This window comes from Nyctereutes procyonoides, unplaced genomic scaffold, assembly GCF_905146905.1.
Source record: "Nyctereutes procyonoides isolate TBG_1078 unplaced genomic scaffold, NYPRO_anot_genome, whole genome shotgun sequence".
NCBI lineage: Eukaryota > Metazoa > Chordata > Mammalia > Carnivora > Canidae > Nyctereutes > Nyctereutes procyonoides.
In genome coordinates, this window is record NW_026575020.1 from 8802089 (window position 1) to 8820996 (window position 18908).

The 18908-nt window shown below is 37.8% G+C and overlaps 1 protein-coding gene across 4 annotated transcripts in view; it reads right to left on the reverse strand.

Annotated features, from left to right (window-relative positions):
• The window catches only part of SPAG9 (sperm associated antigen 9), a 142007-nt gene that overhangs the window by 82687 nt on the left and 40412 nt on the right, over positions 1-18908 (reverse strand). For all 4 annotated transcript variants that reach the window (XM_055318486.1, XM_055318496.1, XM_055318488.1 and 1 more), the window contains exon 3: positions 8227-8297. In XM_055318486.1, coding sequence (XP_055174461.1) covers positions 8227-8297 — 71 coding nt within the window. The remainder of the gene's footprint in view (positions 1-8226; positions 8298-18908) is intronic.

The window sequence follows — 18908 nt, forward strand, 5'->3', positions numbered from 1 at the left end:
CTGTCCATTTAATTAAGGAATTTAATACCAAGATGTTTATTTCTTGTGGCTATAGATTTCATTAAAAGAATGATAAAATATGGGGCACCTGGGTGGCTCAGGCGGTTAAGTGTCTACCTTTGGCTCAGGCCATGATCTCAGGGTGCTGGGATAGAGCCCCAAGTCAGGCTCCTTGCTCAGCGGGGAATCTGCTTCTCCCTCTCCCTCGGCCCCCCCACCCCTTTCAAGCAGGCACGCTCTCTCTCAAATAAGTAAAATCTTTATCTTTTTTTAAAAGATTTTATTCATGAGAGACAGAGAAAGAAAGAGGGGCAAAGCCACAGGGAGAGGGAGAAGAAACAGACTCCATTCAGGGAGCCTGTTAGGGAACTCTATCCGGGGACTCCAGGATCACGCCCTGGGTGGAAGGCAGGCACTAAACCGCTGAGCCACCCAGGGATCCCCAAGTAAAATCTTAAAAAAAAAAAAAAAAGCTAAAATATTTTCTCTTTTGTTTGATTGTTAATATATTGGTGTCATCACTTAATGTAATCATCTAATAGCAAATAAAATGAAAAATCAGAGTGCTTTGATTTTATTGATTTATTTACTTCTTAAAGATTTTATTTTTAAAAACATAGAGCTCAAACTTATAACCCCGAAACCAAGAGTCCCATACTCTACCAATAGCCAGCCAAGTACCCCATCAGAGCACTCTGATTTTAAATCTTGGATAAGGAGCCATAAGATAGACAAGCTGAATATGGAAGTAAAAGCTTCAGGAATATCAAGTATACAAACTGCCAAGAAATTCTATAATCCTATTTAGTTTTTGGTAATCTATAATTCCACTTTTAAGAAACCTAAATCTGGCATTAAAACATGTAAAATGCAACAGATTTTCATCATAAATTCAAAAGGCCTTTGCTAGATACTAACATATGATTAAGAAAAAATGAATTTTAAAGAATAAGAAAAGGTATGTTAGCAATCTAAAAGAACATAAATTTGGTAAGTAGACAAGAAAAAGTTGATGACTTTCTTGGGACTATCCTTTGAATTCTTAAAATTTGAATGTTCCGGGGAGCCCTGGTGGCCCAGCAGTTTAGTGCCACCTTCAGCCCGGGGTGTGATCCTGGAGACCTGGGATCGAGTCCCATGTCAGGCTCCCTGCATGGAGCTCTGCTTCTCCCTCTGCCTGTGTCTCTGTCTCTTCCTCTTTCTCTCTGTGTGTCTGTCATGAATAAATAAATAAAATCTTTAAGAAAAAAAATTTTGAATGTTCCTTGAATGCTTAAAAAGGCATGGAACATCTATAGAAGTTTCTAAACTATAGCTGTATGAACATGGATTTCAAGCTCAATATAACTTGAAACATGCACTGTAGCATGTTAAAAGGATAAAAGAAAAGAGAAGATCTTGAAAAAAATCTGTAAAACTTTTAAAAAGCACACTTTTGTTGGGAGAAATTTTACTTGGCCTGTATGCAAAAAAATGAAATCTCCAAAGTGTTATTTACTTCAAATAAACAAAAAGCTGAACTGATGCATGATTTAAGTAATTCTATCAAATCAAAAAAAGAATTAAACAGGGCAGCCCGGGTGGCTCAGCGGTTTAGCACCGCCTTCAGCCTAGGGCCTGATCCTGGAGACCTGGGATTGAGTACCACCACGTTGGGGCTCCCCGCATGGAGCCTGCTTCTCCCTCTGCCTGTGTCTCTGCCCCCCCCCCCCCGTGTGTGTCTCATGAATAAATAAAATCTTAAAAAAAAAAAAAAGAATTAAATAGGCTGTTTCCCAATTAAGACTATCTAAATAAGAATTGTATCAGACTAAGAAAAATTAACATAGAATTACAGGGATATGGTATGTAAAGGCATTAAAAAATTTTAATTTACATACCCTCTATTTTAAATTTACAAATTTTCTCTTTACCTCCCAATTAAAAAACATATTTGCAGAAATACAGTTTTTGTCTTTGTGTCATGTCAGCATGTCAGAAATAATGAACTTTTTTTTTAAGATTTTATTTACTTATTCATGAGAGACAGAGAGAGAGAGAGAGAGAGAGAGAGAGAGGCAGAGGCACAGGCAGGGGAAGAAGCAAGCCCCATGCAGGGAGCCCGATGCAGGACTTGATCTTGGGACTCCAGGATCAAGCCCTGAGCCAAAGGCAGATGCTCAACCGCTGAGCCACCCAGGTGTCCCAATAATGAACTGTTTTTTTCTTGAATCAAGAGGAACTTTAAGGAAAAAAACAAAAATGAAACTAAAATAACAAACTGATAGTTGAGCCAAATAGGTATCAACTCAATTTTCAAAAGATTTTACAAAACCTAAATTGAATTCTTATATACTGGATAGTAATTATATGCAACTGATTAGCTCAGATGAAGAAAACAGAAACTTCCTAGACTGCCTTTACAATATCTATTTATTCAATATAGAAAAACAAAAATTATACATGCAAATATAGAATCAGTTCTACCCCCAAATAGTACATTCTAAAGACTGATTCTTGTCTTACATGATTAATTTTAAATTTATAAAATGTTGAATTCTAAATCTTCTTCAAAAGACTGACCCCTTCTTCAAATAATATATCCCAGATATAATATGCTAACATTCAAAAATGGTCTATATACGAAACTGGTTCCAACCCAATTATTTTTTTAAAGATTTTATTTATTTATTTATTCATGGGAGACCATACCCTGATGTGTGATCTTTTCTATTTTACAAAGGATTCAGAGTAAATATCACTTTCCATTTAATTAAGGAATTTAATACCAAGATGTTTATTTCTTGTGCCTATAGATTTCATTGAAAGAATGATAAAATATGGGGCACCTGGGTGGCTCAGGCGGTTAAGTGTCTACCTTTGGCTCAGGCCATGATCTCAGGGTCCTGGGATAGAGCCCCAAGTCTGGGTCCCTGCTCAGCCTCTCAGAGAGTCAGAGACACAAAGAGAGAAGCAGGCTCCTCACAGGGAGCCTGATGCAGGACTCGATCCCGGGACTGAGATAACTCTTTGAGCCAAGGGCAGATGCCCAACCGCTGAGCCACCCAGGTGTCCTGGTTCCAGCCCAATTAAACTAGCACTTTATAGTAAAGAATAATAACAAAATGATAGCTAACGTTTATTGGGCATAAGTCAGCCAGTCCACTGATAGCAACTGTTCATTTAATCCTCACAATATTACAATTTTATAGACTCCAGCTTAGGGTTAATGTGCTCAATTTGACCAGCTAGTTAAGGATCAGCTGTGTTCTGCCATTTGCTAGTTGGCTTTAGGGCCAGAACTCCCTCTGACTCAGCCGGTCAAAAAGTTAAGCATTCTAGGGACTGGTTCAATTTGCCCTTTTAGTCAATTCTCTAGGCAGGCTATAAGCTCATTGTTCTTTCTTCCTCACACCCACAAGAAAACCCCACACCCTAAAGCATTTCCTGATGTCTGAAATAAAATATGCACTATATTCTGTAAATTCACCCAAAAAAGTAGAAAAAATACACTGTATGTAAAAAAAAAATTTTTTTTAAAGACTTTATCTATTTATGAGAAACACAGAAAGAGAGAGGCAGACACACAGGCAGAAGGAGAACCAGGCTCCCCACGAGAAGCCCGATACGGGACTCGATCCTAGGGCCCTGGGATCACGACCTGAACCAAAGGCAGATGCTCAACCACTGTGCCACCCAGGTATCCCTAAAATTTTTAATTTAAAAAAAATTAACTTTAATTATAGAGCTTCACAATATAGTTCTGCTTTAAAAAAAAAAAAAAGTGAATGGCAGGGCATAATCAGTGCTGCCAGACAGAAAAGAGAGAGGTGAGACAGTAAAAAAGAGGGCACACTTTAGATAATCTACTGCTGGGTCCACCAGCATCATCTCTCCAGATCTCATAACTGCACCTCTCCATTTTCTCAGCTATGTACATTAATTCACACATATTCAGGAGTCAATTCAGTAACAAACAGTTGGCAGTCCTAAAGAATCCCAAACACACTGTCTGGAAAAATCTCTACTCCCCTCTGCATAAAGAAATCACAGTAGAGGTCGACTGTCACCTTGGCTCAAGCTGGGAAGTAAGGCAATAAGTGAGGTTTTGAAGAAAAATGGCATGAGGATCCCTTTAATTGTGCTGGCCATGAATCTCTCCATATGCACCCAAGAATCATCCATATATCTATACCGGCAAGGCCACTATTCTTAAGGTTGTTGCAATGCCAGAAGCAAAGAGGCACAGAAAAATTTCTAGTGCTTTTAATTTTAACACTCATATATTCCATAACCTAAAAGCATTATTGAAAATAGGCAACAGAATATGACAGAGCTAGGTTCAAATCCAGTCACACATACTAGCATGGAATTTGGAACAAATCACTTCATATTCCCTTTCTAAACTTCAATTTCTAAAATGGGGGTGGATGATGGAGTCTGGTCAGAGGATGAAAGAGAGTGCATTTAGGGGCGCCTGGGTGGCTCAGTCAGATAAGCAGCTGCCTTCATGATCCCAGAGTCCTGGAATCCAGCCCCGAATCAGGCCATGCTCGACTGGGAGCCTGCTTCTCCCTCTCCCTCTGCCTGCGATTCCCCCTGCTTGTGCCCTTCCTTGTTAATAAATAAAAATCTTAAAAAAAAAAAAAAAAAGGAATGCACTTAAACACTCCTTGAGGGGCACCTAGGTGGCTCAGTTGGTTGTATGTCTGCCTGCACCTCAGGTCATGATCCCAGGGTCCTGGGATCCAGCCCTGCATCTGGTTCTCCGCTCAGTGGGGAACCTGATTCTCCCTCTGCCTGCTGCTCTTGTGCTCACACTCTATATCAAATAAACAAATAAAATCTTAAAAAAACAAAACAAAAAAACAAAAACGCTCTGACTGATGTAAGACCAAGGTTCAAATTTCTGGTGATTAATATAAGAGTGTGTATACACAGTTTGCCCAAGTGCCACACAACTGCTTAATGTTTGCATTTCCTCCACTGTCTTCTTTAAGGCATATCTTCTTTTAAGCAAATTCAGTATTTGATACAAAATTTTGAATTTGATTAGAGAGAGAACAGTTATGCATATTACAAAAGGAACCATGGGGCACCTGGGTGACTCAGTTGGTTAAACGTCTGCCTTTGGCTCAGGTTGTAATCCTGGAGTCCTGGGATAGAGCCCCACTTCAGGCTCCCTGCTCAGCTGGGAACCTGCTTCCTCCTCTCCCTCTCCCTCTGTTCTTTTCTCTCAAATAAACAAAATCTTTAAAAAATAAAACAAAAGAGCCATAGCAAGTTTATCTTAAGCAGCAAATAATGTGTTTGATTAAAGTGCCATTTACACAACTTTTGAGGGGACACCTGGGGCTCAGTGGTTGAGCATCTGCCTGTGGCTTAGGGCGTGATCCTGGAGTCCATGACTCCCGCATCAGGCTCCTTGCATGGAGCCTGCTTCTCCCTCTGCCTATGTCTCTGCCTCTCCCTCTCTGTGTCTCTCCTGAATAAATAAATTAAATCTTCAAAAAGACATAAAAATAAAAAAATAAACAACTTTTTTGGGTGCATATAAAAAAGGTTACCTGCCTTGTAATAGTGAAAAGACAAGGTTAAATCCTTCAAAGTTCCTTTCCCTGAAGGTTCCCAGAATTTACCTTTAGGATATCTAGTTCTTTAGCAATGGACAGCTATTTATAATTGCTAATTGAATGGCATTTCTAGTACAGACATATAAACACAGGAAAACGTGATCTTGAGTAGACAGACCCATATTTTGAAGCAGCTCTATGTGTATTACATAAACTTTCCTTGAGGAAGAGCAAAATAAAAGGAGCCTGCCTAACAGGGCAGAGGAAAGAAGCTGCTTATGACTGACGGAGGGGTTCCTACGGAAAAAGTTGTCATGCTGTAAGTGAAATCAGCCTTAGTCCTAGACAGGCCCAACTCCAATGTGGTATTTAAGATTTTCCCCGAGATCTCTTTTTCTTCCTAGAGTATCATTCTCTGAAGGAATTCTCTATAATTTTTTAGAAAAGTTATTGTACCTTTCACCTGAAATTAAGATGTCAGGTTGTTTTTCTATAGGAAAATTTCTTAACTTTTATTAAATAAATATGAAAAAATATGAAATTTCACTTTACAGTGTTTTTTAAAAAAATACATATATTCATTTCTTTTAAAGATTTTTATTTATTTATTCATGAGAGACACAGAGAGAGGCAGAGACACAGGCAGAGGGAGAAGAAGCAGGCTCCATGCAGGAGTCCAATATGGGACTCGATCCCAGAACTCCGGGATCACATCCTGAGCCGAAGGCAGATACTCAACCGCTGAGCCACCCGGGCGCCCCTCATTTTGTTTTTTTAGATTTTATTTATTTATTCATGAGAGACACAGAGAGCCAGAGACACAGACAGAGAGAAGCAGGCTCCATGCTGGGAGTCTGATGTGGGACTAGATCCCAGAATTCCAGGATCACGCCCTGGGCCCAAGGCAGACGCTCCACTGCTGAGCCACCTAGGTATCCCTATATACACGTATTCATTTTATACATACTTCAATTTAACAATCCTCAATTTTTACCAAGGTTAGAATGTCAATGAAAATGATTATTCATTACTCATCACTATCAATTACTTATGGCACATAAACATATTCCCCCAACCAGATTTATATTTATTTTTTTTAAGATTTTATTTATTCATTCATGAGAGACAGAGAGAGAGAGAGAGAGAGAGAGAGAGAGGCAGAGACACAGGCAGAGGAAGAAGCAGGCTCCATTCAGGGAGCCCAACGTGGGACTCGATCCCGGGACTCCAGGATCACACCCTGGGCTGAAGGTGCGCTAAACCACCGAGCCACCGGGGCTGCCCAGATTTATATTTAATAGCATTGCTAAGTACTACCATCTGTTCAGACATGGATATGGTATAAGAAGAAGCAACAACAGGTCTTTAACAATTGTTTGTGTTTTTTTAAGTAGGCTCCACGCCCAGTGTGTAGCCAAGCATAGAGCCTGAACCGAGGACCCTGAGATCAAGACCTGAGCTGATAATCAAGAGTTGATCACTTAACTGATTGAGCCACACAGGTGCCCCATCAATCATTTCTGAACAGTCTTAATATCAACCAAATGCCATCTGATGAAAATCTGAATATTTTTCACATACTGACAAGGTTGCTGTTTAAGCTATTCCTGTCTTCCCAGGGGTCCATGGTTCCAAAACTCCTTAGCCAATCTTTTCCCTCCACCACTGAGTATTAATTCTTCACGGGTGGCTACAAAAAAACTAAGTAATAACCAAATCTACTAGATCTGAAATTCTAACCCCTCCTAAAGAAAGTATTAATCATATTATTTCAAAGCAAATCCTTAAAAGCAACAATATGGGTTTCTACCACAGGCAGGATAAGAGATCACAAACTAATGAAAGAAAAATGGAAGCTTAAGACTGGAACCATCTGTATTCTGGGAGATTTGGATAAGAAAGGGGAAAAAAGAGGAAATTTTTTTTTCATGTAACAAATAGTGCTTTGAGTCTATGAAATTCTATTAAAGTTTGTGACCCCCCCAGACTGACCATGAAACACAAAAACAATTTTCACATTCAAGAGACTGCAACAAAGGCAGCATATGAAAGGCTCGCAAAGAATCATAAAAAAGGTTAAAAACATGCTCAGGTACATTTTCTAATTTGTTTTGGAGAGATTATATACTAGAGTTATTAATTTAAAATACTGAAATTTCATGCAGAAAATCTATCTTAGAGTCATTCTGGTTTAATAGACAATGTGTTTGGTTTAATAGACAATGTGTTTATATTATTTGTCATAAGTTTAATGCAAATAAGCCTTTTATAGTGGATTATAAATACAGAAACTCTTACCAACTAGTTACCAATCCATCATTTCCCAACTGGTAACAAAATACATCAATTCTTGTCATATTAGTATCATATATACTTTTTATTACACAGACATTAGTTTGTAATTAGCTGACCAAAAAAACAACTATTGGAACTGCCTTAGTAATTACATTATTCTATGGCAAACTGTCATCCATGAAAAGTTAATTCCAAATAAAAAAAACAACAGAAGTCTGCGTTTGGTAACAAAGGTAAATGCTAAATGAATTTTAATGTTTTCTGGACATATTCCCCAAGAATTATAGTAGCTGACTTTCAAAGAAAAATTAAGACATAATTTCTCAAGTTAATTCAGCCTGTTCAATGTTAGCATGAGAAGAACAACCCAGAAACCCACCTCAGTGTGTCTCTGATGTAATGCATTATATTCCTTCTTCAGTTCTGCTTCTCTTTCTTCAAGTCTGCTGACTGAAATTAAGATACATAATATTTAATCAGAACAAAATATAAGAAATTCACTTAAAAATTCCATTCTCAAAACCTGGAATAGGTTATCTATAATTCTTAGCAACTTTAGGACTCAGTGCTTCTCAAAATAGAGACTTCAGTTACCTTCCTTAATAAGTAAAACTTTCAGCAAGGGAGGATAAACTAGATTTTTTAAAAGCCCCTATACATCAGATTGCTTCTCCTAATAGGTGTATGTTTCTCAGGTCACCCCTTTAAGTAGATTTTTACTGTGACATAAAATGATCTCTTTCGAAAACACTTAACAAATCCCCTCAAAGAAGTTTTAACCTGGGGTCTGGGTCCAAATCATTGACTTTTAACATTACTCAAGCTCTTTTCACTACTGAGCAGTTATGTGAAAGCACCATCGTTCAAAAGTACTTTTTCTGCTTCAGGGCTTAATTTCAGGGACTCATCTTCTTTGATTTAGCTCCCTCTGCTGATGGGAGTTTGTGAGTAGCACTGATTTGGGGGTAGGGCTCAGAGTACAACTACTAGTTTTAGATCCTGAGATGCAGAATGTTAGGACAGGATTTCATAGGAAATAATATCAGAGAGGAATGATTCTGAGAGAAAGTAGAGTCCAAGCAGGACCACAAAGAAATTAAATTACAGTACTCAAGATAGATGGTGAAGACAGTATACAGGCACTGTTCCCACAGAGAAGGGAACACAAAACCATGATAGTGCTGAGGAAGAGGGGAGACTGGCCAGCCTGGAGGAGCTCATACTGACTAAGTAAGGCACAGTGAGAGACGGTCTGGTGGGGAGAAATAAAGCTGGAACCACCAGGAACTTGTCAAGAAACTCATTTAAGTCTGTTTAAAAGACAGATTAGTTGGAAATGTTTTACTGGTATAAGGGTCTGCTAGCTGTAAGCATGCAAAATTGCTTGTAAGCCACAGCCTGTGACCATGACAGATGGCAGCAGAAGTAACTACTATGAACAGATGGCTGTAGAAGTAACTATGATCTATACAACAGTACATACACGAATGTTTCCCTATACCTAATGTTTCCACAGCAAACACCAAATGCATAACTTGTGCTGCCCAGTAAACTCATCCTTGGTTTGTGGAGTAGCTTTACTTGCTACCATTTGTTTGAATATCTTGAAAATATGTCATTAATTAGAAAAACTGTAGCTCTGTGGCTGAAAGCAATAATAAGCAAACTTGTAATGCAGATGTATTGTGAAAATGTAATAGGTATTGAAACTATAGTAAGTTTTAGGGCTGCTTCTGTGATTTTTATTTAAACACAAGAAATCCAAGGAAATTATATTTAGTTACAATTTCAAAACAAATGTCTTCTACTACTTCTTGTCAATTAAACTGATCTAAAACCTTAACCCTAATACTATTGTGTGAACCTTACCTATTTTTAGTTGTTCATTTGTGTATATCAAGATTTTCTTGGTATTGTGTAACCAGAAAAAAAAAAATTGTAAGTTGGGACTCAAATTCCAACTATCATCCATAAACTTCAATTTTCAAGTTTGTGCTCAACAATTGTCTCATTAATTCTTGTCAGGTCGTGACATGAATTCATAAAATAAGTTTGTATCACCATCACCACCACTTCTGATAGCAGTTAAAATTTTATAGTGCTTATTATGTACCATGCACTGTCTTGTGTGCTTATATAAGCAAATTATTTGAACCTTTATTAACCTTATGCTGAAAGTATTAATACTACACTCATTTTAGAGATGAGAAAACTGAAGCAAAGAGAGGTTAAGTAACTTGCACAAAGTCACACAGTTAGTAAATGGCAAAACCAGGATTCCTTTTTTTTTTTTTTTGAAGATTTTATTTATCTATTCAAGAGAGACACAGACAGAGAGAGATGCAGAGACACAGGCAGAGGGAGAAGCAGGCTCCATGCAGGGAGCCTGATGTGGGACTTGATCCCGGGACTCCAGGATCACGCCCTGGGCCAAATGCAGGCGCCAAACTACTAAGCCACCCAGGGATTCCCAAAACCAGGATTCCTAATGGAAGAGTCTGGGCCCAGAACCTGTTTGTAATTACTTAACATAGTAATACTCCCTTTGATCTGTTCATATAATGGAGCCTACCTTAAAACTTCACTTGGGGGAAAAATGTATAGATGGTATTCTTTCTTTCAAACAAAAAACGCTCTGTTCTTACAGAAAGAATCTAGTTACAGATATTATGACTTAAAGACATCAAATTGCCAAGAAAAATACATATCCAACTTTATCAATCATCAGAGAAATATGTATTAAAACCAAAATGCAACACAGCCCTTGTATACCCATCAGAAAAGCTACAATGAGAAATACAATATACCAAGTTCTGGTAGAATATGGAGCAACTTGGACTCTCATATGCTACTGGTAGGAGTAAAAACTGATACACTATTTGAAAACTGCTGGGCAAGATTTAGTAAAGTTGCATATTTACCAATCCTATGACAAAACAACTTAATTGCTAGGAAATACACATACATGTCCACCAAAAGGCATTTAAAACAATGCTCAAAGCAGCACTATCAGTAATAATCCAAACCTGGAAACAGCCCACCCATCCAATAGCATAAAGGATAAATATTCCTGCATTGTAACACTATTCAACAGTGAGAATGAACAAACTACTGCTACATATCATGGATGACTCTCACACACAGGAGATTGAGGGAAAGAAGCTAAAGCAAAAGAATACAAAGTTCAAAAGACATACTTAAGGAACTAAACTAAAACTAATCTAAAAAGTCAGAAATCAGGGTAGTGTTTACCTTTGGGGAGGAGTTAGTGACTTGATTAATTTACTGTGTGTGCAGCCCCACCCTACCCCATTCAAACACACTGAGCACCTATGCACACAAGCACTTACTTGGGCTTGAATACTCATCATTCTTTACGTTCTCTGACAACTTCTCTGAATTCAACATTTAGCAGAGGATCTAAACAGACCATTCAGACCCATTACGAACAAATTGTGCCAATTCACCTTTAAAATGTATAGGGAGATGAGCAAAAATGTTACCGGATTGAAGAATTATAAAAAGAAAAAAAGAGGGCAATAGGAGAGGATAAATTGGAATTACTCTTTTGAAGGTCATGTTGGTGATGCCTAATAAAAATAAGCAATGTGTATATATCCTCTGACCCAGTATTACTTTTTTTTTTTTTTAAGAATTTTAATATTTGGGATCCCTGGGTGGCGCAGCGGTTTGGCGCCTGCCTTTGGCTCAGGGCGCGATCCTGGAGACCCAGGATCGAATCCCACGTCGGGCTCCTGGTGCATGGAGCCTGCTTCTCCCTCTGCCTATGTCTCTGCCTCTCTCTCTGTCTCTCTGTGACTATCATAAATAAAAAATAAAAAAAAAAAAGAATTTTAATATTTATTTGAGAGAAAGCACAGCAGAGAGAGAATGCTTGGGTGGGGGAGGGGGCGGAGGGAAAGGAAGTAGCAGATTCCCTGCTGTGTGAGACCAATGCAGGGCTTGATCCTTGATCCCAGGACCCTGGGATCATAACCTGAGCCGAACCAACTGAGCCATCCGGTTGCCCTCCCAGTATTACTATTCTTACTCATCTTGTGGAAATACCAAAGCCCAAAGATGTGAAAATGTTCTATGCAATACATTTTATAATAACTCCCAAATTACAACCATCCCCAAATTTGTCATTAGGTGGTTGGTAAAATGAAATATCATAGTCATTGGATGGACCACAATCCAGTGGCTTTGCTACTTCCAAGTTATTTTACCTTGAGTATATTAATCCCTCTGGGCCTTAGTTTCCTTATTTATAATTGAGAAATAATAGTATATTAGAGTTTATATTAGTAATAGCACCTAGCACACGTTTTTCAAATACAACAAAGGTACTGCTAAAAGGAATGCAGCGTATCTACATGTGCTGACATGAAAATGGTACCTAAAACTGAATGGAAGAATGTTGAATATATACTGCTATATCTGAGAATAAAAAATAAATGCCATAAAGGTGGAGTCCTAACTCAATAGGACGGGTATCCTTGTAAGAGCTCTTTCTCCCCACTTATGCACAGAGCAAAGACCATATGAGGACATAGACACAGCGAGAAGGCAGCTATCTGCAAGCCAAGGAGAGACCTCTGAAGAAACCAAACTTGCCAGCACCTTGGTCTTAGACTTCCAGCCTCCAGAACAGTGAGGAAATAAATTTCTTTGGTATTTTGTCATGGCAGCCCTCCCAGAGTAATATAAGAAACTAAGTGTCATCTTGGAAAGAAGCTTAAAGCTTCTGTACAAGGTGTTTATCAAGTAACTTGGATAGGCTGGACTTGCAGCTTATAGAAACAGGACCTCACTGATATTATGGCAATTTGCTTACCAGTGCTGGTTTGTGTGGCTTTGCTGCTATGTACTACTTAGTAGTAAGATTGTGGGAGATATAAGACCCTAATATACTACAATTACCAGAGATTTCCTTATTTACCTAAATGAATGTGCTTTGTTCACAATGGTTCATCTTCATCTATAAAAATTCCTTAAGAGTTCTATTAGTCACTTTGCTCCCCTTAAGCATTCTGGATTATCCCTATCTAATTCCTTAAGCCTCCACCCACAGCTTTCTAAACCATTAGTTTCTGCTTAATTTATTTCTATAACATCCTATTTTTACTCTTGCCTCAAAAATAGCATATGACGGGATGCCTGGGTGGCTCAGTGGCTAAGCATCTCCCTTGGGCTCAGGTCATGATCCCAGAGGTCTGGGAAGTCCTGCATCAGGCTCCACTTGGGGAGTCTGCTTCTCCCTCTGCCTATGTCTCTGCCTCTCTGTCTCTCATTAATAAATAAATAAAATCTTTTAAAAAAACCACTTGATAATCACCCCATTTTCTAACACCTCTTTTAAAATATATTAATCTCATAGAAATTATCTATGTTTTTTTCTTAGCATACACCACACAAAAAAAGGTCATTTAGCATATGCAAACTATATGTGGTTACATGACTTGCCCCTTACCCTGTTGGTTATTCTTATTAATCAACTTTATTTTTTTTACAGCAATTTTAGGTTCACAGCAAAACTGAGCAGAAAGTACACTGTGTTCATACACCCCTTCCCTGTCACACACACACACACCTACAACCTCCTCCATTATCTACATTCTGCAGAAGAGTGGTACATTTGTTACAATCAAAGAACCTAGCTGACATTATCACCCAAAGTCTATAGTGTGCATTAGGATTCACTCTTGGTGTTGAATATTCTATAGACTTGGACAAATATATAATGACATGTATCCACCATTATAGTTTTCACATAGAATAGTTTTACTGCCTTAAAAATCCTGTGCTCCACCTATTCATCCTCCTCTCTTAACCTTGGCAACCACTGATCTTTTTACTGTCTCCAGTTTTGCCTTTTTCAGAATTCCCATAGAGCTGAAATCATACGGTACAGTCTTTACACATTGGCTTCTTTCACTTTGTAATACGCATTTGGGGTTCCTGTGTCTTTTCATGGCTTGATAGCATTTCTTTTTAGCACCAGATAATATTACATTGTATAGATGTGTCACAGTTTATTCCTATTATTTTCCTAAGAGCAAGAAGAGTGAGACATAAGAGTTTTCTTTCCACATTCATTTTCATTATTCTACACCACTAGAGAAGATAATCCTTTTTTTAAAATTTCTCTTTTTTTAAATTTATTTATTTATTCATTAGAGACACAGAGAGGCAGAGGCAGAGGCAGAGAGAGAAGCAGGCTCCATACAGGGAGCCCGATGTGGGACTCCATCCCGCCGGGATCATACCCTGAGCCAAAGGCAGATGCTCAACCGCTGAGCCACCTAGGTGTCCCAGAGAAGATAATTCTTTTTTTTTTTTTAAGATTTATTTATTTATTCATTCAGAGAGAGTGAAAGAGAGGCAGAGAGAGACACAGGCAGAGGGAGAAGCAGGCTCCATGCAGGAAGCCCAATGTGGGACTCGATCCCGGGTCTCCAAGACTACACCCTGGGCTGCAGGCGGCGCTAAACCGATGCGCCACGGGGGCTGCCCCAGAGAAGATAATTCTTAAAACTACCTTATGGAATGACAGAATTCAGTAACTTGAGAATGTGTCTCACGAATGTACAAAATAAAATTTAGAAAATTATATTTAAGAAGTGTTTTCTACCCTTACTATAGACCTGTATGTTTATACTATTCAATCAAGTCCAGAAGTCTTCCTAGAATAGTATGGTACATTTACTCATAAAATGTGGGTGGCAAAAAAACTCTCCAAAATTTATAATGTATTCAACTCCTCATTCCCATTGCTAATTTTCTAGGGGCAAGATAAGATTTGTAGCAAAAAAAAAAAAAAAAAAAAAAAAAAAAAAATTTGTAGCCCATAGATTTTTGTAGCAAAATCTAACCACTAAATCAGAAATTGATTTCCTTGTAAAAAGGAATTATCTTATGGTTAAAATGTCTACATAAATTCGATTTAAACCTATCACTTCCTCTAACCTAAGTATTACCCATTTCCATCTTCCCCTCCACTCCAGTGTAAGAATTACAGTCTATTCAGCTCAGTCTATTTACTTGAGGTCCTTAAGTGATTATTTCTCTATCTTATTAAACAGAAAACTTGCTATTTTGTATTGTCTTATCCAGATGTATCATAAATAACTAATTATATAAATCAAAAGAAGTACACTAAAATATATTACCTATTACTAGTAGACAACTACAGCATTACAAAGATGGTTCAAACATTAAGTTACCCATTTCCCCACTTATGAACTGGGAATTAAACAAGCCAGGATGCCAATGAAAAATCCAAGACATATCTTCCCAAAGGAGTTGTTCATTACATTCAACTCTACAAAACTACTACAAAGCTTTCAGATTGCTAAGTTAAAGTTTGTTGTTGTTTTCTGGTTCTCAGACCAGCAATATATAGGCAATTAAAAGGCGAGGCGGGGAGGAGGGTACACAAAATGTAGAACGTCCATATAAGGGAAAATTATTCAGCCTTAAAAAGGAATGAAGTATGGCTGATACATATACTGAAGTCTGGATGAACCTTAGGATAGGTGAAAGAAGCCAGTTACAAAAGATCACATATTGTATTATTCCATTTATATGAAATGTCCAGAATAGACAAATCCATAGCAATAGAAAATAGATTAGTGGTTGCCAGGGGCTAGGGAGAACAGGGAATAAGGAGTGACTGTTAATAGGGATGGATTTCTATTTGGACTGGTGAAAGTGATCTGGAATTAAGACAGTTGTGATGGGGGCACCTGTGTGCCTCCATCTGGTTAAGCCTCTGCCTTTAGCTCTGGTCACGATCCCAGGGTCCCGGGATCAAGCCCTGCATCAGGCTCTCTGCTCAGTGGGTAGCCTGCTTCTACCTCTCCTTCTGCCTACTCTGCCTACCTATGTGCTCTGTCAAATAAATAAAATTAAAAAAAAAGAAAAATACAGTTGGGGGACGCCTGGGTGGCTCAGCAGTTAAGCATCTGCCTTTGGCCCAGGGCATGATCCCAGGATCCAAGATTGAGTCCCACATCAGGCTCCTTGCAGGGAGCCTGCTTCTCCCTCTGCCTGTGTCTCTGCCTCTGTGTCTCTCATGAATAAATAAATAAAATCTTAAAGAAAAAAAAAAAAAGACAGTTGTGATGGTTATACAACTTTGTGAATATACTAAAAATCACTGATTTGTATACTCCAAAATGGTGGATTTTATAGTGTATGAATTACATATACATACATATATATATATATATATATATATATTTTAAGTAGGCTCCATGCTTGAATTCATGACCCTAAGATTAAGAGTCACAGGCTCTACCAACTAAGCCAGCCAGAAGCAGTGTGAATTATATTTTTTTAAAAGGGAGATATCATTCAAGACCTATCCCTAACACAAGCATCAGAATATTACATCTTAATAGTAACCTAACTTTTAAAGGAAAAGACAAGATGTGAAACAATGAGAATAAGAGAAAATCTCAACACTTAGTAAATGTTTGTTGAATAAATGAATATGCAATAAAGAGTTTTAAAGTGATAATAGCCAGAGTAACCTTGGAAGTTATTTAGAAATTAGATTTTAAGAGCACAAATTATAAATGCTATATTTTCATTAAAATTTGCCATCTTTTCTTCCTCAGATAATTCCCAAGTAGAAAGAATAGGCAGATGATTGCTGAGCTTTAGGTACATTCACTCCTTTCCCTCAACACTTGAGCAAAACCATGCAATATCTATTAAAGCTCTTAAGGTAAGGCAGAGAACTGGCCAGATACTAATCAAAGTAATTTCCTCTTTTTCTTAGACACATTGCTAGATGGCATATCACAGTCTCTATAATTAGTTTCTGATTGAGTTATAGCCACTGAAGTAGAAGCAAAAGCTGTGTGCACCACTCCTAAGGCCTGGCCCAATAAAAACTATCCACGTAGAACTGTCCATTCCCTTTCTCTCCTCTCTACCTTAATGGCAGGAGAGTATGATGAACTTGGAGCGAGAAGTTGGAAAGAGCCTACATCTCCAAAGGAAATAACCAATATTCAATATTCTAATTTTCACATGAACAAGAAATAAAATATAACATTTGAATCATTATACATGTATTTTGTGGCATGGTTGCTACAGAAACTAGAGTTACTTTAACTCATACATTAGCTTATGAACAGTCACTAAATCCTCTTAAAAGGCATTCTAAATTATCAAAGGTATGTTACTCAATGGTGATTTTAAATAATTTATGAATTTGTTACTCTCGATGATTTTCCAAATGTTTTCCTGGCCATGATTTTCTCCAACATAAAACCTGCAGCAAGTACCTTGATAGAAATTATCTGATTGTATTTCCTGTTTTCTTTAGCTCCAGTGTGATTTGAAATATTAGTATTATCTTTTTAGGTTGTAAGTTAACCAAGAAGATCATGTAACACAAATTGAGAACCTCTCACTTTTCTGAAAATAGAATACTTAGCACAACACAATCAATAGACTCCCGCTTTCTCAAGGCCTAAGTCACATAAGATAAAATAGTGTTTAACAGAGAAGTACTTTTAAATGCTGGGAAGAGCCATCTCTTCAAAGTCCTGGATGCCACCAAGTCACAGTAAAGGGAAAAGAAAAGGAAGTAGAAGGGACAGGGAAAGGCAGGAAAGAAAGGCCCAACTGGGCAAGGATGGCAGACATTCCCAAAAGTTTCAATTACCATAATGTTAACCTATGCCTATTATTGTTGCATTATATGTAAAGTGTAGTAAAAGATCATTTCTTGTTTAATTAGTTCCTACGTGAACCCAAATGTAAAAATGATCTCAGGAAAAATCTTAAAACTTTATCATTTTATTCATCAAACTAGCCACAACCTGAGATTAACTAGAAATAAGCAAGATTCAGCTCATCCTTCCTATCCCAAAACAACAAATAAACCAATCTGCCATTCTTGAAAAACTAATATTCTGAAGGAAAAAAAAAATCAAATCAGGGCATCTAAAAAGCAAAGCAGGGAGAGGGCAAGAAAAAAGAAGAATCAAAAGACTAATCTAAATTTTTCCCCTTTTAATCGCTAATAGAGATCATTCAGCCTTATTTAAATGCTCTTTTTCTTTCTGTCCATCTTTCCAAAGAGCAAGACGACATGATTAAGGCAGGAAGAGCCACCTGCTCAGCCTGCTCAAAATCAGAGCTTACCTCCTTAGATTGATGGCCTGTGCCAAGTTTGGAACACCTTCCATCTCTGTTGTCTTCTGCCCCATCAGACTGCTGATAGGCCTATGGGGGGAAGAAAGAGAAACACACCTGCTAGAACGCCGTGTCCAACTCATTATTTGCCTTCTCAAAAGAATCATCAGTTCTTACTATTCATGGAAGGCAGATAATCCAATGTTATTTGGCCTCAGAAGATTGGCATTGGTCTTTCACAAGCCTTTCCTTGAACAATTGAGCATCAAAAGTCTCAACAGGTAAGCAAGAATCAAATGCTGACTTAAGATCAAATAGATCTCAGACAACCACATCAAAACAGTAATAAAAGCCTCTCTTCTGCCAACTAAGTCCTGCACCATGTCTCTAAAGTTCAAAAGATTTTCAGATAGATTGATGCTATTAATCAATGACACAAGGTGAAATGCTAAAGCATTCTCATGAATTGATGATCATATCCTGAAAACAGAGTAGAATAATTTCAAAGAACCTCTGTGGTTAGAGAACTGATCTAGTCTCTGTCTTGACAATGTTACCCTAAGCCATCCACATCACAAAGTTGACTACTCTCCTACCTAAAGTCTCTATGTAGGGAGAGTCCATGCTTTCCCCCAGCACACATTCCTATGTAACACCTTCATAGTCAAGAAATACTTCCTCATGATCAACCAAAATCAACAAGTAACATTTTCTCTAATTCAAATCTTCCAAAATTACAGAAAAACAACTTGGTATCTTCTTTCCCTGTCCTTTTATATGTTTGAAGTAATCAAATAATTCATTTTTATTCTGTTCTCTAAGCTCACTATAAATCCCTTCACCCTTATTAATAAAATTAATTTTCTATGAAACTTTAGGTTCCAGATATTAATTATAAACTACAAC